The sequence below is a fragment of the Camelina sativa genome, chromosome 2 (genome assembly GCF_030686135.1).
Source record: "Camelina sativa cultivar CO46 ecotype springtype chromosome 2, ASM3068613v1".
NCBI classification, from domain to species: domain Eukaryota; kingdom Viridiplantae; phylum Streptophyta; class Magnoliopsida; order Brassicales; family Brassicaceae; genus Camelina; species Camelina sativa.
Genome location: NC_141881.1, coordinates 26302499 through 26317320, shown reverse-complemented (window position 1 = coordinate 26317320; position 14822 = coordinate 26302499). Strand labels below are relative to the sequence as shown.

Sequence of the window (14822 nt, the reverse complement as noted above, 5' to 3'; positions counted from 1 at the left end):
ATGTTGATGACATCCAAAAACGGAACATCGTATGATAGATAAGAAGAAGAGCACATTAGGGAGATGAGTAATGTGGTTAAGGCCTTCTTGTATGACGTTCCAAAAACATTCGATAGTGGATTGGACATGACCCAAAAACAGTAATCATCAAGCCCATATGAACTCGAGTGGAGTCCAAAACAGTCATACTCATACATCATCCGTATGACCGTATAGTATGTTTTGTTATCGGCCACAAAATTCAATACTGAAGCAATAATTTTATAGAGTTTGTCGTCTAGGAGAGACTTTAAATTTACAAACCCTTGAAAAAGACGAGAATATATACATTATGTAGGCATACTAGCCATGTGTGTTCATTATGTCCTCGACCAATGTCCATTATTTTGATTTCTACTTGTCGACATTATGAGTTCGTACTTTGTCAATCAGTCCAAATCGCAAACAAAATATACGGACACCAACAACTCAATGAGAGAGTAAATTTTATATCGTCTTATGAGTTCTGATGGGATATAAAAAGCACAATATTATGTAAATAAGAACTTACACTATAATAATGTATTTTGTTTTCAGATAGACCTTGCTGCCATTCACATAATTCGACCCTCCCTCTTTACGCTCATACTTCAAGCGTTTTCCTAGACTATGGAGATATTGCAGTTTCAGATTTTCATGTCCAACAACAGTAATAGTATCTTTCCATCACAAAATTGACAAAAGGTTCAGCTTTTCGCCATCTAAGGTTTCACAAAGAAAAAAAATACAATCCTTCATACAAAATGGCGAACTAAATTTTCTACCATATGAGGTTTCCTGAAAGTTGGGTGTAGTCATAAAATAATACGACGCGAAGGTTGAAAGCAATATACCTTACCATTTAAGCAAAAAATGTCATATGATATATCACTTTTTTGGGAAAGATTCCACAAAGATCATCATGTAATATAATGCCATCGAAATTTTGACAACGTCATTTGAAAATGTATCTTAGTATACTCTGAATGAAAATAATGATTTACGTACGTTTTCGTAAACCAAAAAAAAAAAGGCTATATATATATACAAAGAAATTAAACTTCTGGTTGATTACTTGGTTGTAAAACCTTGGGCCACATTTTCTGTTGGCTTGTTAATACTTACTGACTTTGTAAGACGAATGCGTCCATAGTATTTTGAGCCATCGATCTTCATGTTTGTATCCCCGAGATTTACGTGCATAGATGCTGATCTAATGGTCATGGTTCATTCGCTTCAAACTCAGGTTACCATCTTCAGCTTTTTAATTTTCATATCTCTTGAGATATCATATGTTTCTTTTGAACGTTACAAGAAAGAAAAAAAACGAACCAACGATTGGGGCGATGAAACCAAAGTAAAAGGTAACACAGAACATTGTCGTCTTCTAGACTTGTCTCTTGTTGAGTTGTAGTATCACACTAGCTAGAGTCTTTAACGTACGTAATCGTGTTATTACATTTACGAACAAGAGAGTCACGAGACCCACCCTTAGTTATTGACTTTTTTTTGTTTGCTCTTAAATGTACAATTTTAGCTTACGGTCGATAATTTCCCTTTTGATTTTGTACTTTGTATAGAAGGCTTAAGACCTTGAAGCATCTTAATTTGCATCAACACGCACGTGTGATTTATGATCAAATGCAACGATAGTGTATTAATTTTGACACCCATATAAACAAGTCCTGAAACTCATTACGTTTCAAGACTCAATTTTATAGAAAACGAACAGAGTTTTTCCGTAACTGTTATATTATACCCTAAAGTATACATTCAATTAAGTCACAAATCACTCAAAAGAAAAAAAAGATGAATTAAGTAACAAGAATAAACGCATATTCCAGTTAAGTATACTCGAATTATTTAATGTTTTGCTTTGAAAGTAATTGACCAAATCTGACAAATAATCAAGTCAGCAAATACATCATATTTTAAATAGTAAAATACTAACCAAAAAAGTGAGTAAAATAATAAAACGGGAAAGAAAGCAAAGCCGTTTTTTTCCTCTTTTCCTCTATAAAAGTCTCGTTCATGCACCCCCCAACTATAATCCCATCTTTGCGACTTCAGAAAACAAAATCTTCAAATATTCTCTTCAATATAAGTCTCCTAAGGAGTTTCTCAGAAACAGTGAGCAAAAAAAGAGTTCTCCCGAACAAGTTAAACCCATCACAGAAAACAAAGCAAATTTTTACAAATACTAAAACTTCTCCAGAAAATAAAAAGAGAGAGAGAAGAAGAATCAGATCTGAGAGAAAGAAAAAAACACAATGTGTCTGGTGTGTTTATGTGATGAGGAAGAGATAGAGTTAGGGAGGCAACAAGCACCTGGATCGTGTCCGTATTGTGGAGGTAAGGTGCAAATGCTTGATGTCGAAAGAAAATGGATGTTCTGTTTCGTTCCTCTTTGTTTCAAGATCAAGAGAAAGTACTTGTGTTCTTCTTGCGATCGTCGTCTCGTTTTGTATCATTAAAATTAAATTAATTAATATTATTTTATTTAATTTCCCTTTCTTGATAATTAAAGTAAATTAATTAGCGTTGTAATTAAGAAAAATAATTTTAGTCGGTGGTTCCTTGGTACGGTTAGTAATATATCTATGTCGTGTAAACCGACATTGATCCTTTAGAAGTTCAGTAGAACTCTCTTGATCCAAACTTGATGTACTTTTCTTTTGGCTTCGAGTGTCTTCTTAAGTCGGTCCAAGTTTCATATCTAATGGGATATTATATGTAATAAAGTTTCTAAGTGTAATGATGAAATCTCAAGTTTGGTGTAATTGTTTGTCGCAGTTTCTTCTTTTACATCATTACGTATTCGAACCAGTAATGTTTATATGTACTCTCTACGATCAATCTTGCAACTAATTTTTGGTTATCTGTCGTCTAATTTGATATACTCCTACATGAAAGCAGATAATAATAATTTTGCATGCAAGTACGGGTGTCAATCGGCATGATCTTCAGTTCTATAGCGATTCTGGACCGGTCCAGTTGGATTTTGTCGCGTGGAAAACATAACAAATATGACGACATGGAGAACTATCGGCTTAATTCGGGGGTTTATTAGATATACTATTAGATATTGGAACCCCGAGTTGGTGTTGAATGGTGGCTATATTAATTACGTAGACGACATTATATTCACACATTCAAATGATGATTAATGCACATTAATAGCATCAACACACTTTTGATATGCATATCAATTTTAACGTTGATGGGTTTCCTTAAAACATTATTCCTAAGTTTGAGAATTAAAAGATTACTAGGTTCGGACTCGCACGTACGTGCGGAGTTGTTTTCAAAAACTAAGTTTACGATCTAGTTTGCAATGTATTATGTTGTAAGCGTATTTTTATGAATATTAAAAACATTCATAATCCAAACTCGTCGATTTGTTTCTAAATCGGTATAGAAAAAAAAATGATCTGATTGTTTTTATTATTATTAGTGGCATAAAAAAATTAGTTAGAGAAAGGTGATATGTTTAAAGTTTAAACCCGTCTTTTCCCTTCCTGTGGACTATCAAAACGTCTCATCTCAAATTGGAACTAACCGAAAACCCATCCCAAACCAAAACTAACAGAAAACCTGTCCGAGACCGGAACTAACAAAAAACCTGTGCGAGACCGGAATTAACAAAAAACCCGTCTCGTGAACTATCACACCAGATAAAAGCTGCAAAAATGATTAAAACTTATCAAATCGGATGACTTAAATGTGTGGCCCTACAAATCTATCTCGTTAGGCCTGCCTTATAATAGTTTTGATATTTTTTACCGTAGGAAATCCGTCCCGCAAAACTCATAAGAGAAGTGTGTCTTTTTTTTTTGAAAGGCAAATCAATTATATTATACTCCCTCTGTATCAGAATACTTGATGTTCTAGAATTTTTTCTTGTATCACAAAGGATGATTTTCTGTATACTTTTATCAATTAATACTAAGAAATTACAAATTTCAAAAATCATTAAATGAGAATTTAAAAATTTGATGAAATACTATTAGTTAATAATTATAAAAATATGTTATTATAAATGAAGAATACATTTATTGCTAAACATTAAATGTTTTTCTTAATTCATGTAAAAATTCTAGAACATCAAGTATTATGATACCGAGGGAGTATCATAAAAAATGGTACATAATTCATACACCCATTCATACAACTCATAAGAAGTGTGTCTCATTCTGTCTTTATTGCTTTGATAAATAAGTAAATAAATAAATATATATACATATATCATTTTGAATTTTTGAAAATAAGATATGTATCTTAATATATCGTAGACACTTTAGGTTATGAAAATATATGAAAAATTATAAAATACATAAAGTTATATATAAAAGTTTAATAGTAAAAATGGAATGGATTAATTACTCAATAATTGTTTGAACCTTAATTTAAATCACAAATTACGAAACTTAATTATGTTGGCCTGTTTTGCATATTGGCCCAAAAGCGTTTTTCGTGTTAAGTGATTAAAGGTCACGTCACATTTCCTTCTACTAATATTTTCTTCTTCGTTAATCACGGAGTCACGATGGTCAATTCTCACTCTCTTCACCATCTCAATTCTCATCGACTTCTCCTCTGTCAAACCTCTCGGCGGCTCACCTTCTCTGTCCTCAACGAACGTATCCTCTACTCCTCACCATTATAAATCCACCACGACACATACCATTATTGTCGCCGCCATCTCAGGAATCTCCTCCGTCACCGATTCGAGATCCGATGCATTCCTGGTGGGAATCAGTCCCCAAGAAACAATCTCGTATGGTCTCTCCTCTCCGGCGACTTCACTTCGGAAGACGGCCAAGTTACCCTTGCCTCATCTCTAGAGAATTTAAATCGACATGCACTATACTTAGCTTCTTCTCGCGCTGCTTACTCCTTTAAGCCGATTTCTCTTTGCAATCAAGCTTCAGGTTCTTGATCTGATCCGCTTTGTCGATGGCTATACGAAACTGACCTCTCTTTTGATCCACCGCTTCATCTTGTCGTCCTCTAGCATGTGTACAATATTTGGAGGCCTCTGATCCTTCAATTACAAAAAAAAATAAAGCAAGGTAAATTGTCTTTCAGTTTTTCTACTCCGAAACATTGATGTGTTTCTATATAATTAATTGAACACATGTCCAATCCCCAATAGTTATATCGTCAATTGCCTTGAGTTTTAATGGAATTGATGGAGTGCAAAATGACATAATAACGTTAGACTCTTCGAATTGACTTTATTTTTAAAATTTTAAAAGTTGTCATAAGATCTTATTTTAATGGTTGTTATTAGTTAAAATGGCTCTGACTTAAGTAATAATATTCGGATTGTTGTTTTGTCTATATGTTGTATAAAAGATTTTACATTGAAGCTACACCTGATAATCGACTTGATATTAGTTCTAATGCATGATTAGATGACTATAGACACACAATAATGTATAGATAGTATTCAGCAGTTACTCAATATCTATTCAAAACCTTTTTACCTTGCTTGCTATTAATAGATGGAGGACTAAATTGTGTAGAGATTCCATGAGTTTGTCTTTTGTTTAGTCGGATTACTGGATGAGCAAGCACGAAGCTAACATCACTTGATTCTTGTAAAGATGTTAAGCTGGATTAACAGTAGATCCTGCTTCATTATATCAACAAATGTGTGTTACTTATATGATTACAATATAGATCTAATAACTTGGTAATGCCATAACTAACTATCACCTTATTTGTTGTTTAAGGAAGATCACATTGTTTTCAGTTCCTTGTAATCGCTTTCTCTTGATCAATGGTGCTTCTCGACCATGTTTGGCAAGACCAGGTATGTTTGTAACATCCTTCAAAACCGTTCTTTTTGGCAAGTTTGATTCTGTTGTAGATCATATAAGATACAAACAAATAAGAAAACAAAAATTTAGTCCCTCCCATCTATGTTGTACCTTGTACACTATCATCGATTTCACCTTACCGTTTTGAAAGGCTTGATGTTAGTGAGCTTTCTTCACCCATGATTAGCAGTCTTGATGACCAAATTAGCTGATAGATCTAAAATATTGAGTATTAAGCTTGTTCATCGGTTTGTATTTATATGACTAATAGAGACGTTTTTGGGAAATGATAAATTCTAGAATATGCTTATTAGATATTAGTGATAAGATACGTTAATTATTTTCTTTACTAAAGATCCGGTATAGTTGCTAAAAGTTAAAGAATACGAATATTTAGTTTTGATTTTAGAAGGTTAATATAATTTAGTAATATTATATCAAAGATTTTCAGTTAATGTTTTGACTTTATTTTCGGTTTGATCTGATATGAGAGAGGATGATCAGGGATTGCATTAAAATAGTTTCCGATTTTATTTGATATAATTGATATTATTAATGTTAAGGTGTAGAAATCGGTATTGTTAAGATTGGCTGATCTTTATCATATTAAATGACGAAAAGAAATGGTAATTATTTAAAATGCTGCCGTTTATTACGTATGGTAAGTTGTCTAAACTGTTTTGTATATAGTCGCTGATTAATTAGTAACAGAACTTATATGGTAGGTATTGAATATTATGCCGTTTGGATTTTGATTTCTCCTACGGGTTTAAGAAGAAGAGAGTGTTTGGATACATCTAATATATCTAAGATCCGAATAAGGTTATGGCCAAACATTTAGGATCCGCTTCCCATCTACACATTCGATTACCTATTTGCCCTTAATTTGTTTTTTTTTTGTTCTTTCTTTCTTTAGCCGTAAGGATATTATATGGTATTTTTGACAAATTTTTTTTTTTTCTTCTTTTGTACTCCCGAATTAATAGTATAGATGGAGAAGTCAACACATGATTTCTCATACCAAAAAGAAAACATGATTGTGTACTTGCATACAGCATATATATATATATTGTACGTAGTAGTGTCGCATGGCATCACTAGTTGATCTAATAATTGATCGTTACGATTGCGAATCTGTTAATTAAATATGAAAAATATGTGAATAGTTTAAGGAAAAAAGTATGATCCCCATTCAGAATTATGAGGTTTTAACTTTTTAGTAGTATTCGCTCGTGACTTATTTATGAGAGGCAGAGAGAAAAAGATCACAACTGATTCGGTCACATGCAATATGACATCAGTGGTCAGTGATTTATGTTGTTTTTTAGTCAGAAACCGAAACTGAATTGTTTGAGCATTTCAAAAGCAAATAAATACAGTGAAAGGGAAAGAACATCTTTTATTTTTGGGGGTTATAAACAGCTCTTATCTATATATATCTACTGAACAAATATATTAACATAAACAGCTCTTATATCTCTATACTATAGCTTATATCAATTCTTTTATTTATTTCTTTTAATATATAACCCGAGATCACGAACTAAAACAACACTTCCTATCATTCTATTTGTTGCGAAGCTTTTCATAATTTTAAGTAGTTCTAATTTTGTTTTGAAATTTTAGGAATCTTAGTTTAAGTATAATTTGTTATTTTTTTTGCTCTTTAAGTTTATGGATTGAAACATGTAAGAATCTGAAACCAACAAAAGCCTCACTGCAACATCCGTATTCGTGAACGGTTTGCTCTTTGTAGCAACATGCACAGTTTCATCGTAAAAGCTGGCTTTACTATTTCTTACAGAGTAACAGTGTTATTCGTGGGTGAACTCAAATAGTATAAGATTTCAATAAAAACAAGTTACAATATTGTACCAGATTGATTTTTCCTAGATCTAAAATATTAGAACGATTTATCTTATTTTCCTAGTAAATGATCTAATACGTACATAATCTTTATGAGAAATGTCCTAAACGAATTACATTTTTAAGCGCATATGATAAGATTAGGTAGAAAAGAAGTTGTATACATACGTAAGGGTGGGCCAAAGTCGTATTTATTTCCGAAGCGTGTACATTTATATTATTACTTCGTAGCTGCAACAAGAAAATTCAATATCTTAACTTTAGAAAATCAAGTGGCAAAGGAGAGAAAACAAAACTTGTTTCTGACAAGGAATGAACAAACAAGGGCTTGTCACCGGTGTCACATTATTAATGTAACCATCACTGTAACTTCGCGAGTATCGTGTCTGTCTTCGACGAAGAACATGGACATGAGCACTAACGTAACTCTCAGTTTTAACACATTTCACATGTAATATCGATCAACAGTGTTTATTATACCGAACAATCAAAATTTATCACACAAAAAAAAAAAATGTATTCAGAGAAAACTTTATTGTTTGCAATATTTCTGTGTTCCACTACCTTTTTTTTGTGTGTGTTTCATTACTTAATAGTTAAATAGTATAAGGACTAATATTTTTTTCCAAACAAAACTACACTATTCTTTTTCTTTACATGGACTAGTATTTATGGTATTGAAAAGATGCTAAGATAGAGAATCACTATAATTCTAGTATTTTTGGCCAACACAGTTTCAAGTTTCAATTTCTCTGAAACTATATAAGATTCTAGAAAACAGTTTTTCTATACGCAATGTAAAATGTATAGAAATTTCCATAACTAGTGTTTGAGAAAATTGCGAAGAATCTCTGAGAAAAAAGGTGCTCAGATACTTATCTATTTTGAAAGTGTACACATTTTTCAAAATCACCTGCGGAAAAAAAAAAAAAAAAAAAACAGTATAACAGAAAGCGTCTTAGATAATCGATCCTCTGTGACTAAATTTGGCAGCTAAGAAAAAGAGACCATAGCTGTATGTATTATTGAAAAGAAAGAAACAAATTTGTCATTAGCTCCCAAGAATTTGTATTATGCTATTGCCCATTGGGCTCTTACCTTTTGTAAGACCCATTGGGCCTCAAGTCTAGTGATGATGACTGATTTGAAGACAGACAAACAAACAAACAAACCAGGTATAGAAACCGGGTCGGGTTTAATTAGGCACGCACCCGGAATTAAAAACCCTAAAAATTCAAAACCCTAGCAGCAGCAAAGCCTCCTCTAAACCCAGCTCTCTTAGCTTCCCTGCCTCGCCAAGTATTGATTGATCTCTAGACTAGATATGGGTAGCGAGAGCAAGACTTCGAACTTGGAATCAGACCAGAAGGCTCTTCTGCTCCGTTCGGTTGCTCAGTTCTTGGATCGAAGTGGGTTTTCCAAATGCTTCAAGAAATTGCTTTCGGACGCTGAAATCGAGGTTTGTACATTCGATTTTCACTTGGGCTACATACAATTTTCGACTTTTCTTAAGAGAAAAGACCACTCTTTAGCTACTGTTGATTGCAACACCGTAGAAACTATGGAATCGATCCTTTTGGTGATGTAGCTTAGGTGTCTTACTTGAATTTGCTCTCTTTATGTTACTGTTGCAGAAGAAGGAGTTGAACTCCACTACTTTACCTGATTTAGAGGAAATTTTCAGCGAGTTTTTGAACAAGAAGAAGTAAGTTGTTTTGCTTACTTCATATGTAACATTATGTTCTTGTTGCGTTTTAGTTACATTGCATCATTAGTCATGTTGAGCCTTATCAATTTGGCTTTTATTGTCCTGTGTGTTGCAGAGATCAAGAAGCTGCTGTGAATGTAATTAAGGAGGAGGATGCGGTGGAAGTGGTAGAGGATGTAAAGAAGGAGAAAAAGAAGAAGAAGAAGAAGGAAACAAAGGTGGAGGTGGCTGAGGAGGAGAAGGTTAAAGAGACTGAAGCTGAGGTTGAAGACGGATTGAAAGAGAAAAAGAAGAAGAAAAAGAAGTCGAAATCTGTGGAGGCTGATGATGATGATGAGGAGAGAGTTTCTAAGAAACGGAAAAGATCAGAGCCTGAGGAGACTAAAGAAGAGACTGAGGATGATGATGAAGAATCAAAACGTAGGAAGAAGGAAGAGAAAGTAGTAGAAGAGGACAAGGGAGTTCAAGAAACACCTGTTAAGCAGAGTGACATTCAGGAAAACGGGAATGCTGAGAAAAGCGAAGCGAAATCAACAAATCAGATGTCAGGAAAAGGGCTTTCTAACTCAAAAGAGGTGACTGTGTTTACACCCATTTTTTTTTTTTTTTTTTGGGATTAGAGATCGTGTACTGATGTGTGTTTTGAACTTTTTTACAGCCGAAGAAACCATTTCAGAGAGTGAACGTTGACGACGTTGTGTTCACTGACGAGAGGCTGAGAGACAACTCGTATTATGCACTGGTATCATATAATCTCCATCGCTCCTTGTATAGCAATCTTTGTTTTACCAATGCCTTTATTGAAGTTTGGTGCTCTTTCTTGTAGCCTAATGCCGAGGTTGGCTATGGTTATAAAGCTCAAGAGATTCTAGGGCAAGTGAGAGGAAGGTAATGCTCTCCACCCTTTGAACTTATTATATATATATCTAGAATTACCCTTTGACAACGAGAGTCTTAGAAGGGTTTGTTTTGGTTTGGTTAGAATTACCCTAAGTAGAACCCAATATTTTCCTCAGCCTTTGTACCTGTTCTATATCTAATATGTAGGATAAAAATAAAGAAAAGCGATAAGGTTCATGTCTTGATCTCGTAAATTTTGGTTTTTTTTTTTGGTTTAGGGATTTCCGACATGAGAAGACGAAGAAGAAACGAGGAAGCTACAGAGGAGGACAGATCGATCTTCAGTCACATTCGATTAAGTTTGAAAACTCAGACGAAGAGAAAGACTAATTGATAAGTAACAACACTGCTTTGCTTCTCTTTTGATTTTTATCTTTACCTCTCTTTTTTGTCTTTTGCTTTGATCATTTCAATACCCGGAAAAAGGGCTCAAGTTTTGTGTCTGTTAATGCTCTCATTTGATACTAGTCATATAAGAACATGATTCGGTTTCAGTTTCAGTTTCTTTGTTCACTAGATTAAATTGGAAGATTGTTGTCGTTATTACTCTCGAATGTGAGCAGCAAAAATGAGAAATTTGCTCAAAAAGGATTAAGGATGGAGTCAATATGTACTTTTAAAACCAAACCGGACCGTCATGTCGAACAATAAATCGTTCTTCTTGTAGAGTCCGGTTTACTGTTAAACCGAGATTTTAATTACACCATGATTTCTAGGTGAACCGTTGTTGAGATTAATCGATAACCGGTCAACTTTTCAAAATCTATTGGTTTGGTTAAAGTCCAAAGTCTCCAAGAGTTGATGAGACTTTTTGATAATTGATAAATTTTATTTTAAGCCGACATAAACAGATATTTGTGTACTTGGCAAATAGTATACTTTAGGCCGACATATACAGAGTTTTTCTTTATGTTGTTGTCTATTTGCCTTTTCTAACCAATCAGTACTCTTAATATTTTGTTCAATTCGTCTCCTCGTATTTTGTTATGCACATGTAATCTTGCTAATGACTTGATTTGTGAGTTTTGTGCTTTATTCTATTCTTTCTGATCAAATTTAGTTGAGAGAGTATTGAGATAAGTAAGAACTTAAAGAGACGTATCTTTTATTATGTTGTCTCTTGCGTTTTGATTAGGCAAAGTTGTTGTTTTTGCCTTTTTAAATATAATAATCTCACTAATTAATCACTGGAAAATTGTTATTCGATTCGTTTTATATTAACCATCGCTATAGAAAAATATTATTTTTGTGTCGGTCGGTTCTTTAACTTAACTTAATGCATGCTTATAAGAGAATTTTCGTTCGATGTTGTAATGAACAGAGAAAGCATCTAATGCTTGAAGTTGTGTTTTTCTTTACTTTTGACAAAATTTAGTTGTTGCAGTTAGTTGATGATAAGGATATTTACCTCAAATTCCAGTTATTCTTAAAATTTTATATTCTCTTGCAATATTTCATTAAATATCATTAGTGGAGATCTAATTAGATTCTCGGGCAAATCATTATACGTTCTTAGACTTATAACTCATGGTTATAAATATAGTTACAGTTATATTTAAGATTAGCAAAATTTCATCCCAAAATCCCAATGACTCCTAGTTCTAAAATATCGTTTTATTGTTTAGTCGAACTGTAAGGAATAAGATGATGAATACATTTCAATATTGCAAGAATAAAAGAATGACCAAAATAAAATAAAATGATCATTTTCTGTTGGAATTTCATCATGTCATTTCGTATTCAAATGGACCTACATATTTGTTTACTTGATCACGATCGTATAAATAAGTAGGTAAGAATCAGATATTTTCTAAACACACAAATAACAAATGTTTGAAAATATTGTCGACAAGAAAAAGGTTTTTAAAAATATGTTTGGGTCATTGGGTGTGAGCTATATTATATGTTCCGATCATTTTATATATCCTGGTTGATATGTTTTGTTGTATCACATCCTACCAATAATTTCTTTTAGTTTACGAAATTAACCCGGCTTTTATTTTGTTTTAAATTTTCATAACCAAAGTAGTATGATTGACAACGACGTGATTAAGATTAGACACACGATGAAGAAATGGTGGGAAATAGAAAAATTATCAGGAATAGAGAAACAATAGATAGTGTATATATCATACTTTACTTTAACTTAAGATACGAAATTACGAATTAACAACTAGTAAAACATGATATTTGAGTTTACGACGACTAAATTAATTCTCTGATTTGAACAAATTACGCGAATATATCTTATAACATTAATGCGCTCTGTAAAAATACTTTTTATAAAGTTTGTTCATAAGAGATATCCTTTGTAAGAAGCTTCGTGTAAGAGGGAATATTGATTCTCCTATTGGCCGACGTGAATATAAACCTTTAGTTACTTTATTTCTTTATGACCCAATAAGAAAAAGAAGATTATGTCGTTGACACGAGGAAAGAAACAAAAGAAAAGAAGTAAACAAAATTCATGACATAATAAAGACAATTTATCTTAAACTCTATATCTTGATCTTTCCTAACCATTATTCTCCTCTTGTGAACATTATTTTGGATAGATATGGTGTAAACAAGATTCATGACATAATAAAGACATTTAACTTAACTATTCTTGTTAGCATTCTCCTCATATGAAATAATTACTGTAGTTTGCCCCAAAAAAGAAAGAATTCTTCTAGAATTGGAAATGTTTTTTCTTTTGTTTATTTTAATCTTTAATTTGTTTCCATCAACAGTTTACAAATGCAAAAGTCATGGTTAAAAACATTCATGAAAAAGTAAAAAAAAAAAACCTAAGCAACGTAAAAAATGCATATATATATATAGCCAGTCTCCTTTGCTCTTAGACAATTTCTGTAGGTAAACGAAAACCGCACTGCATCGTGTGATATACATTTTTCCCAATGGTTTAGTGGAGTCAATGTACTTATGTAGTCGTAGGTTTTCAGATGGTTTATGGATCATGGCTTAATGGTTCAACGAAAAGCAGTCATCTTTGAAGATAACTAGTTCATAACCGTAACTCCAAATTAGATTGCATGAATATTCAATAATCAACGTCCCACATTCCACCTCTTTCTATGTAGAACGATTTGGTGATATTGGTAGACCATAATGAGCATATGTGATGATCCATCTTCCTACGTAGAACGGTTTGGTGATATTGCTATATACAATAATGACTTAATGAGCATATGACTAATCTTCCGTTTCAGTATCAACCTATGTTCATATGTTGATAAATAAACGAGGTATCCAAGTTGCACTTTAGCGAAACGGCGGAAACAAAAAGAGTTCTTAAATTAGCCTTTGCATCTTTACTTGGTTGATATTTATATCGGTTACATATATGTGCAAATAAATGTGTAACGACTAAAATTGATCTAAATGATGAATTTTGCGTACGTTATACTCAAAGAAAGTTAAGTACTAGTACTAATCTACAATTACAACTGTACTTGAATAATGAAATGATTGTTCGATGATATTTAATACTACTAATTTTTACAATCTACCTTTGTGTGCTTGTTTCGACTGGAGTGAAGAAGACTAATAATGGACTAGTAATGTCATTTTCAGTAAATTCTTTTCATTTATGTCCCATTCGTTCCATATTTTCAAACACTAAAAGGAAACAATCAAAAATGGAATGATTATTTTTTCTTTACATAGTAGAACATGAAAATTCAAATTACAAACAGATTTAAACAAAGTAATTAACTAATTAAACAGTCCGGGGAAAAAAAGTTGTAATTTCAGTCGGTGTATCAACTGACACCGTAAACAATGGTTTCTTTACTTGACTGACACGTCATCAATAAGAACAAAAGAGCTTCACACGTCAGAAAGTATTTTAAAATATTAAAATTATTTACAAAAAAAAACCTTGCTGTTTGTAGACGTGGCAGCATTACAGTCCCCGACCCTTTTTAAAAAAAAATTCTTTCCCTGTGCTGTCTAAATCCGCTGTGTTTGGTTACTTTGCTTACATCTGGAGTATTAAAACAATTAATTATGGTCTTAGTTCATTTAATACTAATATAATTACCATAACCTATTCGACATAAAATATTCCCATCGCAAATCTAATCTATACACTTTACAGGTGTTCCTACTTATTAGTGGGTGTTCCTACTTTACAGATTTGCGTTGATACAGAAGTAACTAGTAGGGGTCTCCTCTAAGGCTAATTTTCAAAAAGGGACCCCTTGAGATCTTTTTCTTCCCATATATGTAAACAGGTACAATCTCTCAATATCAAAGTAATATTTTTTTTGTTTGTGGGTAAATTATATGCTTAGGTGGATCGTTTTATTCGTTTGGCATCCGTGGAATGAACATGATATGTTGTTGAGTGAGTGTACTTGGGATCGCTTCTCATTAACGTCTGCGAAACAAACATTTATTCATCATCACCCTACCACCCAGACGTAACTTCGTTTTTTGACATACCGTGTTTCCGCGTTTACAAAAAAAAACACAGTTTACCTTTTTTCCCCCGATTGAGC

General features: G+C 32.8%; 2 protein-coding genes across 2 annotated transcripts; both read left to right on the top strand.

Moving 5' to 3' along the window:
• Positions 1 to 2152: 2152 nt before the first annotated feature.
• On the top strand, positions 2153 to 2601 carry LOC104733998 (uncharacterized). Its single transcript, XM_010453514.3, has one exon. It carries the CDS (start codon positions 2289 to 2291, stop codon positions 2490 to 2492), a length of 204 nt encoding a protein of 67 aa, XP_010451816.1. The 5' UTR covers positions 2153 to 2288; the 3' UTR covers positions 2493 to 2601.
• Positions 2602 to 8579: 5978 nt separating this feature from the next.
• Positions 8580 to 10817, top strand: LOC104733992 (uncharacterized). Its single transcript, XM_010453508.3, has 6 exons — positions 8580 to 9168; positions 9344 to 9414; positions 9533 to 9992; positions 10076 to 10159; positions 10244 to 10305; positions 10536 to 10817. The coding sequence occupies exons 1-6, from the start codon at positions 9034 to 9036 to the stop codon at positions 10645 to 10647; spliced, it is 924 nt and encodes a 307-aa protein (XP_010451810.1). The 5' UTR covers positions 8580 to 9033; the 3' UTR covers positions 10648 to 10817.
• Positions 10818 to 14822: the final 4005 nt, after the last annotated feature.

Excerpts from the sequence above, each read along its gene's own strand:
- LOC104733992 (XM_010453508.3), top strand. The coding sequence starts at position 9,034 with ATGGGTAGCGAGAGCAAGACTTCGAACTTGGAATCAGACCAGAAGGCT. Across the intron at positions 9,415-9,532 it reads GAGTTTTTGAACAAGAAGAA|AGATCAAGAAGCTGCTGTGA; the intron begins GTAAGTTGTTTT and ends TGTGTGTTGCAG. Across the intron at positions 10,306-10,535 it reads CTAGGGCAAGTGAGAGGAAG|GGATTTCCGACATGAGAAGA; the intron begins GTAATGCTCTCC and ends TTTTTGGTTTAG.
- LOC104733998 (XM_010453514.3), top strand. The coding sequence starts at position 2,289 with ATGTGTCTGGTGTGTTTATGTGATGAGGAAGAGATAGAGTTAGGGAGG.